Source organism: Stegostoma tigrinum, chromosome 19, assembly GCF_030684315.1.
Source record: "Stegostoma tigrinum isolate sSteTig4 chromosome 19, sSteTig4.hap1, whole genome shotgun sequence".
NCBI classification, from domain to species: Eukaryota; Metazoa; Chordata; class Chondrichthyes; order Orectolobiformes; family Stegostomatidae; genus Stegostoma; species Stegostoma tigrinum.
In genome coordinates, this window is record NC_081372.1 from 36,303,721 (window position 1) to 36,313,764 (window position 10,044).

General features: G+C 42.2%; 1 protein-coding gene across 2 annotated transcripts in view; it reads right to left on the reverse strand.

The window, feature by feature from the left end:
* The window catches only part of bpnt2 (3'(2'), 5'-bisphosphate nucleotidase 2), a 53,684-nt gene extending 46,858 nt beyond the window's left edge, over positions 1–6,826 (reverse strand). The window contains exon 1 of one of the 2 annotated variants that reach the window (XM_048550363.2): positions 6,327–6,826. In XM_048550363.2, coding sequence (XP_048406320.1) covers positions 6,327–6,659 — 333 coding nt within the window. In that variant the 5' untranslated portion in view covers positions 6,660–6,826. The remainder of the gene's footprint in view (positions 1–6,326) is intronic. The other variant, XM_048550362.2, reaches the window with a different exon arrangement.
* Positions 6,827–10,044: the final 3,218 nt, after the last annotated feature.

The window sequence follows — 10,044 nt, forward strand, 5'->3', positions numbered from 1 at the left end:
TTGGCAACTGTTGATTATTGAGAACTAAATAAGGCAACACCCATAACAGCATCCACAGTGGTTACTAGCCCTGAAGCCATGATTAAACAGTGAATCTGCACAATGGTTTACAGTGCTGGGTATAAGTAATGGATTTTAGTCAATCCCTTTATCCAAGGAGTGTTAGTATAAAGATAATAAAATGTGAGGCTGGATGAACACAGCAGGCCAAGCAGCATCTCAGGAGCACAAAAGCTGACGTTTCGGGCCTAGACCCTTCATCAGAGAATGTTAGTATAAATTTGCTTTTACCTTTAAGGGTCAGCAATACACAGACAGCTTTGCCAGAGGGATTACACAACTCCCCATCAATATTTCATCAATGGTTAAGCAATGGGTCAGGGGACTTTTCTAGGCCAGACTGCCTGATACAACATGTTGATGACAAAGTGTGAAGCTGGATGAACACAGCAGGCCAAGCAGCATCTCAGGAGCAGCTGCTTGGCCTGCTGTGTTCATCCAGCTTCACACTTTGTTATCTTGGATTCTCCAGCATCTGCAGTTCCCATTATCACTGATACAACATGTTGATGATTTGCTTCCGCAAACAGGAACAAAACAAGAGCATGACAGGCTCCTGAATGAATTGCTGTAACTGTTAAAAGAACTTGGGTTAAAGCTGAATACGAAAAAGGCACAGATAATGAGGCAGGAAGTGAATTACTTCGGAGTGGTATTAACATTAGGGAAAAAAAGTAGACAAAAAATTGAAACTGTAGCTAGACTTTCTATCCCCAAGGATGTGAAGGGATTACGATCATTTTGGGCTTGATTGGGTATTGTAGAGACCATATTGATCATGTTGCCACGAGGGCAGAACCATTAATGATGTTACTGAAGAAAAATATCCATGGGAATGGAAGCCAGAACACACACAAGCAATAACAGCTTTGAAACAGGGTTTGGCAAATGCTCATGCCCTAAAAACCCCAAACTCAGCTGAACCATTCTCCACAGAGGTGACTGCAACAGACTCCACAACATCAGTGGTCTCATTGCAAGAGGTACATGGTCAGCTGAGACCAGTAGCCTATGCCTTGTGCATGCTCATGCCAGTACTGCAGGAGTACACAGCATGTGAAAAGCATTTATTGGCAGTATTCTGGGCGATACAACATTTTACCTTCATTGCAGGTAAATTCTGACAGAAAATACACGCATTCAGATACTGCTGGATGGATGTATTAACGATGGCACAGTGAGCCAAAACAGAATTGCGAGATGGACACTGTTATTGCAAGGAAGAAATAGAGGTAAGAAAGATTAAAAGTACTACCATGTTAACAGATAACTTAATTTACCAGGGGATACCCCAGGAGTGTCAAATAGTGATAGCAAGTAATCCCACGGGATCTTTTATATCAAAACAAAAAGGAGGAAATACTGGTAAAGAGAACACAGGGAATGTCCAAGACAAGAGACAGACAACGACAATAATAAGAGAACAGCAGGGCAATAATAAATCACCTTTAAATTTTTGTTGACGGCTCTTTGTCTGTTCAGGATGGAGAATGGAGAACTGGTTGTGGTATCCATATGGAACATCAGCAAGGACCAGCAGTAAGCAGTATTGCCTTCAAGCTGCCAAAAACCATGAGTGCTCAAGCAGCTAAGTTGGCAGCTGTGGCATATATATTGAGCTACCCAGATGAATTCCTCCAAGGATCTACTTCCTCTTCAGTGTGCAATACGTACGTGTTCAACAGTCTGACAGAATATCTACCCTGATGGGTGGGTGGAGGCTTTGTGTCAACAGCTGGCATGGTCCTCCTGTCTGCCCCATTGTTGAGGTACATCTTTAAGACGGTGAAAGGGAAAAAATGGTGAAGTGATGAAAGTTAAAGCTCATTCTAATTTAGCAGCACAGGAAAAAAGAAAAGCAGATGAATTAGCCAAATGAGGAGCAATGGCAGGAGAAGAATGGCAGCCACAGATTGAGGAAATAGGAGTGCAGAAAGAGAAAGAAGTGGCCAATTGGCTTAGCAGGAGAACAAAGAAAGGATAAAGAACTACAAAAACTAGCAGAAGGAACGGAATCACAGGAATATAAGGAACAAGAAGGCTTACACATAAAAGAGGGTGAAGTACTGTGTAGTGGGGAATTTGTAGTGAACAAAAGGAAACAGATGGCTTATTGATGTCCTGATATGTACGGACACAGAGAGTTAGAAAACACATTGGAGAGTTTGAAAGAGGTAGTTTGGTGGCCACAAATGAAAGAGACGTGGAACATTATGTGAAAAATTGTTTGCTATGTGTCCTAAAAAACCCTGACAAAAATGTCAAGAAGGGAGCTCCCATACACACAAGGCCAACAGGGGGCGGAGGGGCCATGGACAAATCTACAGATTGACATTGTGGGTCCCCTAGCCCCACCTCCCAACTACTGGAGTAGATAAGTACATCCTGGCGACAGTAGATATCTTCACCAAATGGGTAAAAGTGTTTCTCACTCAAACTGATACCACTAAAATCACAGCAAAGGTCTTGTTAGAAAAGGTTTTTACTTGTTGGAGTTTAACAAGGAGAATCAAATCAGATCAAGGGACACATTTTACAGCCCAGCGATGCAGAATGCTATGACACTGCTAGGGATAAAACAAAGCTTCCTTTTATCTTATTGGCCCCAATCTAGTGGGACAGTTGAAAGGATTAATCGAAATTTGAAGAGTATTCTCACCAAAATGGCACAGCAGCACCAGACCACTTAGCTGTTGGTGCTTCCTTATGCCCTGATGATAATAAGAAGCACTGTAGCTTCCTCTACAGGATTTACCCTTGTAGATTGATGCCGGGTCAAGAGATGTGTGGGCTGGAACCATTGCTAGGCTTAGACTACCCGAACCATAAGTACACAGAATAATGAAAGTGGGTACAACAGCTAGTTGAGAATGTAACAGAAGCGAATTATATGGCCGCAAATAACATAGGAAGGAAGAACCAACAAAGTAAGGCCCACTTTGATTCCAAGGCAAAACTAATGGAGCTGCCGGTGGGGCAAAAGGTAATAATACCTGTACATCAAAAAAACATCCTTCCTGGTCCCTAGGTTTGCATGACCATGTGAAGTGATAGGCAAAGCGAGTCCATCAATATATAAGGTGCTAACAGCCTTAAGAGTCGCTGGTATCATATTAACCAGTTAAAACCATTAGGAGGGGTGCAGGACAATTATCACCACTTACACATAACATTGAGAGAATGTGACAACAGGGATTAGTCTGAGATACCACAAGGTATCTTGTGTGGAAGAGGTTTTGCAATGGCTTATTACAGGGTAGGAATAATGTAAATATTGTTAGTTTGTAGTATTTCTTATGATTCACTCATTTGTCATTTTTATTGATATATATGCCTGGAAGTCAGTGGTGAGTGGGGTTCCACAGGGCTCTGTCCTTGGGCGTCTACTGTTTGTAATTTTTATTAATGACTTGGACGAGGGAATTGAAGGATGGGTCAGCAAGTTTGCAGACGACACAAAGGTCGGAGGTGTCGTTGACAGTGTAGAGGGCTGTTGTAGGCTGCAGCGGGACATTGACAGGATGCAGAGATGGGCCGAGAGGTGGCAGATGGAGTTCAACCTGGATAAATGCGAGGTGATGCATTTTGGAAGGTCGAATTTGAAAGCTGAGTACAGGATTAAGGATAGGATTCTTGGCAGCGTGGAGGAACAGAGGGATCTTGGTGTGCAGATACATAGATCCCTTAAAATGGCCACCCAAGTGGACAGGGTTGTTAAGAAAGCATATGGTGTTTTGGCTTTCATTAACAGGGGGATTGAGTTTAAGAGTCGTGAGATCTTGTTGCAGCTCTATAAAACTTTGGTTAGACCGCACTTGGAATACTGCGTCCAGTTCTGGGCGCCCTATTATAGGAAAGATGTGGATGCTTTGGAGAGGGTTCAGAGGAGGTTTACCAGGATGCTGCCTGGACTGGAGGGCTTATCTTATGAAGAGAGGTTGACTGAGCTCGGTCTCTTTTCATTGGAGAAAAGGAGGAGGAGAGGGGACCTAATTGAGGTATACAAGATAATGAGAGGCATAGATAGAGTTGATAGCCAGAGACTATTTCCCAGGGCAGAAATGGTTAGCACGAGGGGTCATAGTTTTAAGCTGGTTGGAGGAAAGTATAGAGGGGATGTCAGAGGCAGGTTCTTTACACAGAGAGTTGTGAGAGCATGGAATGCGTTGCCAGCAGCAGTTGTGAAAGCAAGGTCATTGGGGTCATTTAAGAGACTGCTGGACATGCATATGGTCACAGAAATTTGAGGGTGCATACATGAGGATCAATGGTCGGCACAACATTGTGGGCTGAAGGGCCTGTTCTGTGCTGTACTGTTCTATGTTCTATGTTCTATATATATATATATATATAAATACAATATGGGAAAAGTGTATATCAATGTATTTGCGACAGATTGAGAATGATTTGAAACTTTGTTTGGGTTTATAACTATAGTTTTGATAAGTACAATGAGCTAAATGGCGCTTCAGATAATATAACTGAATGCTTCATTGAGAATACATCACTGTAAAGGAGGTAAAACTGTTTGGAGCTGGCTACAGAATGTAGCAAACCCAATAGGAATGATTAAAGGGAGGGGTGTGCAGCGGAGATGTTGGATACAGCTGAAGATAACAGGAACTGGTAAGAGGCCTAACGATGGGCTGCTTTGTGAATGGAAATACGCTGAGTCAGTCAGATTTGTTAATAGTTAAAACTGCCGGAAACCAGGAACGGCTGGCTCTATCTTATAAGGTATACATTTGGGATTGCTCATGTGCACAGATAAGTCCAAAGAGGGCTTACATTTGGACAAAACGTTCAGGATTGGTCACGCGCACACATAGTTCCAAGTAAGGAACGTACGTGGCACAGAGAGTTGTATATTAAAAGCCTGAAGACATCCCTTTGTTCAACAACACTTTGAAGGCTCATGTTGTAACAAGATATCCTTCACCAGAAGGCATGGTGAAGATTTTGACCAGTTTCAGCCTGACCAGAAGCGAACTCTCCCAGGGAATAACATTTGGGTTTCATTACAGAAATCAGGGTGGTGAGTGTGTTTGAGATATCTCTAGAGGTTAAAAAAGTGTATTATTCATTCAAGTACTTAATAAGTGAATTATGGTTATACAGAGCTCTAGTGTCTCAGTTGTATCGTCATCTATATATTAAGAGTTGCCTCTCAGAGACAGGCAACAATCCTAAGTTTTTTGGTCTCATAATGCAGAGAAGTGAGAGATGTATTTTCATAGAAAGCTAATTGAAAAACAACGTAAAATATGGGTAAAATTCTAAAACAAGTACAGGAGCAGGTGGTCTTGGGCATACTCTGCACAAGTCACTGAAGGGAAAGCATACAGTCTCCTCAGTTTTATTAACAGGTCATAGAGTACAACCGGAAGAAGTTGATGTTGAACTTGTACAAGATATTTGTTAGGCCTCAGCTGGAGTACTGTTTACAGTTCTGGATGCCACATTATAGGAAGGATGTCAACACATTGGAGAGAGTGCAGAAGTGGTTTACAAGTACGGTTCCAAGAAATAGAAGTGCCAGTCATGAGGACTGATTGAAGATATTTGGTTATTTTCTCTTGGGATAAAAAGAAAGTTCAAAGGAGATCTAATAGATTTTCAAAAGATGAGCAGGCTGGGAAAAGGAGTTAGTGATAAATTGTTCAAGCTCAAAAGAAATAACAGCAAGAGGGAATAAATTTAAAGTGATCTGAAAGGAAGCAGAGGTGGTGAGGAAAAACTTCTCAGGTCAGCAATGACAGTGCGTGATGCACTGCCTAGAAGGGTAGCGTAGACAGGTTCAATTGAGGCATTCAAGAGGGCAGGGAATGATCATTTGGATAAAAATACCATACAGGGGTATTGGGAGAAAACAGAAGATTAATGAGCCCGTGCAGGTATGTTGGGCTGAACAGCATTCCTCAGAGAAAGTAACAATCCTGTGGTTGTGTGATTCTGTAACTCCGGGCAAGCGGCACTCCCCAAGTATCGATTCCAAGGCAGTGCAGCACCCCCTCAGCGCTGAGCCACAACACCACCGCCCCCCCTCGCCCCGACAGTGCGGCACCCCCTTCAGCACTGACACCACCCACCCCACCACCTCAGCACTGACACCCCCTCCCAAGAATGTACGGCGCCCCCCTCAGTAGTGACACCCCCTCAGCGCTGAATCCCCCAGCCCTGGGGCAGTGTAGCACGCCCTCATTACGGACCCCGGGCAGTGTGGTACCCCCTCATTGCTGAACCCCCACAAGTGCCTATTTGCTCACCTTGATGCCTGGGAAAGTGTTACTGAACAAACTGGTCATCCTCCGGTGTGACAGCAAATCACCGCTAGTCACCATCTCGTCCGCGCCCTCCTTGGTTTTGCCTTTGGACCTCTGGTGGAGCGAGTCCGACTCCTTCACCTCCCGCACGGCTTTACCTCCTTCCTCCGCCGCCCTGATGGCCAAAGACAGGAGCTGGCGGAGGTCCACCTTCGTCTCCCCGCTCCTCAGCCCCGAACTGCCGAACCTGGAGTACAGGTAATAGATCATGCCGGTGGTCAGCAGGATGCAGAGCAACACCCGACCCCGGGACACACTCACCCCCATTGGAGCCATCAGCCCTCCCTCCTCCCCCTCTGTACCTCACTATCCCCTTCCACACACCCCAACAACCTCACTCCCCCTCCCCAGCTGACAGCAAATCGAGCGAGTCTCCTTAGAAAACGTATGCGGAAGTAAAGCAGGAAACAAGCCGCTGGTGTGAAAGCACGGAGTGTGCATCGGAGAGATCATCCCTCAAACGCCCTCTGCCTGAACATATTCGTCATTGATGTTTAGTTCCTTTCTGGGAAAGTAGAACGTTTACATCGCACTTTAAAGGTAGAAAAAGTTGCCCTGTGGCTTCAATGAGTCCAACTAACGTTAAGAGGACAAGAAATCAAAGGAATAACATGTGAATATTGCATCCTGGTTCATCTTGTACTGTCTACTTCAGAACAGCGTTACAACACATTACTTTCTAAGTAGTATTGTTTTGTAGGAGGTTCACTGCACTAATTCCAGACATAACGCGTTTGTCTTCCGGAGAGATTAAGCAATTTAGAGTTGAGGAAAAAATGAGAGGCGATCTAATAGAGGTGTATTAAAATCCTAAAGGGGATTGACAAAGTAGATTCGAAGTGATGTTCAATAATAACCAAAGAACTGCATTAGCTGGAAGCCAGAAGCACAGAGAAATTGCTGGACAACAAACTCAGCATATCTGGCAACAACTGCTATGGAGGGAAAGCAGAGTTAACTTTGTAGGTCCAGTGACTCTTCTTCAGAACTGATTTTAGCAAGGAAAAAAAGGGGGAAGATAGGGATTAAATCAAAAGCGACACTATTACTTTAATCCAATGGGTATTAATTTTGCTAACAAGTCAATTATGTAATACTTTAATAAATGGTTTTTGAAAGTCTACACAGATGTAAACCACACTAATCTTAGCCTTCACTGTTGCTTCACTGAAGAATTCATCCAAGTTAGTCAGATACAATTTGCTTTTACCAATTCCATTCTAATCTCCAATTATTAATTTTCATTTTTCTATTTGCCAATTAATTTTATCCTGATGATTGCCTCCCCATCATCAAGATTGGACTGATTGGTCTGTAGTTGCATTTTTACCATTTTTCCCCCCTTTGTGAACTGGTGTGCAACATTTACAATCCTCTATCATTCTCCATTCACTTTAATTTCTAAGTGTGATTAATGAAATGTGGCCATAACCTCCACAATTTCCACACTTACTTCCATCTGATTGCATGACTTTTCTACATTTAAAAGGGTGGCACATTTCAATGCTTCATCTTTGTTTATTTTATCATACCAAATATGCTACTCCCTTCTCTTTTGCCACAATTGGCAGATTTAAAAGATTGGAAAGATTTAAAAGGGACCAAAGAGGCAACTTCTTCACATAGGGGATGCTGCAGGTATGGAATGAGCTGCCGCGGGAAATGGTGAAGGTGTACAATTACAATCTCACTTGTGAAAACCAAAACAAAGTTGCTGGAACAGCTTAGCAGGTCTGGCAGGGCCTGTGAAGGAAAATAAAACAGAGTTAACATTTCTGGTCTGGTGATACTTCCTCAGAACTGATGGTGGATTGGGAAACTTCAACTTATATAATGTCATATAATTATGGGGAATAATGGGGAATACATAACACTGGGGAAACATATAAAGTGATGTTTCCCCAGCCACTATCAGTTCTGAGGAAGTGTCACCAGACCAGAAATGTTATCTTTTTTTTTCATTCCTTCACAGATACTGCCAGACCTGCTGAGCTTTTCCAGCAACTTTGTTTTTGTTCCCTATTTACAGCATTCGCAGTTCTTTTGGTTTCCCTATAAATGTATCCAAACCACACATTTGGTACCTCAGCCAAGCTCTCTAATTCAGAACAAGATCTTCTCGCTGGTCCCTAATAAGCCTCACTCTTTGCTTGTCTTTTTATCATTTACGTATTTGTAAAATATATTTGGGTTCTCTTTTATGTTAGTTGCTGATCAATTCACATCATTCAAGTTCCTTTTATTCCTCTGTACTTACCATATGCATTTTGATTCTTTACTGTATTGAAAACCTTACATGTATACTAAGAACCCAATTTCTCTCACACTTTAACCTCTATAATTTTAGTCATCCAGGACGTCAAGTCTTAGATCCCCTTCTTTTACTCCTCATGGGAATAAGCCTGTGTTTTACCAAAACCATCTCTTTGAAAGCCTTTTATTGTCCAATGAAGGGTTTGTCTTTCAATTGTTAAGTCCAATCCACCTGTGTCAGATTGAAGTCAGCCTTACTTGAGTTAACTATTTGCTTGCTTGAAGATTCCATGTCCTTTTCTGTAGCTTTTTTAAATGTGAAAAATATGGGTATCATTCTTCCTGAGATGCCCTCAGCTGAAAGATGACTTTTCTGCCCAACTTCTTTCCCCAGAGCTATGTTTAATACTGCTTCCTTCCTCATTGGATTGAACAGGGAAGTTCTTTTAGATTGTTGCCTCTTTTCACTTTCAACAGTTACTACTCAGGCCACATTAGGATTATTACATTACCATTATCACTGTTCTGTTACTCTCACTTCTTTGTAGTTTGTCTGCAAAATCGCTTCTCACTCCTCCATTGCCATACAGGACACACCTAGTAACATAATAGCTCCTCAGCTGTTTGCTCATTCAAAATAAATAGATTTTGTCTTTAATTTCCTAAAGGCAACATCCCTCTCCACGTGCTGTCATTGTTTCTTTTTACATTACTGCTAACTATCCTACAACGTTTCTCCTTCCCTAAATTTCTTGAATTCATATAGCAGGAATATTCAATTCCCAAACCTCTTCTTTGAAACAGGTCCTTGTATTGCCCTTACACAGTATTCTCATGTGGTGATTTGTACCTGAAGCTCATCAGCTGTATATAACACACTGCATGCATGTACTGCACTGCAAGTATTCTGAATTCATCACAGATTGACTCACATTTGCCCCTTGTCTTATTTCTTCTGTTCCTGAACAACTTTTTGCTTAATGATATTTGTTGCTCCCAGTTCTCTATTTATCTTTTTCTTTCTCTTTAATATTTCATCCTGTTCTTCTTCATCCGGCCAAGTCTGTTTAAACATTTATGATTGTTTCAGTTGGTGACGGGCTGAGGTGAAGGATGGAGACGATCACTAGTCATACAAAGAAGCTGGTGATCTTTGTGATGGGAGAAAGAATTAGATCTATCAGGATGCAGAGATTACATGTGCTGTAATTCAATTTGAGACACTGACTGAGATGAAAATGGAATTAGTGCTGAATATGAGAAACCTGTAGCAAGAAAATCACAGTCAATGGCCTAAATTTTTGTTTTAAATCAAGTGCCAGTTTTGTCAAGTTTCACAAGGAGGTGTACAGACGGCACTTGCTGTATCTTACCAAACTCACTTCATTAACTGTATCAGTAATAATGG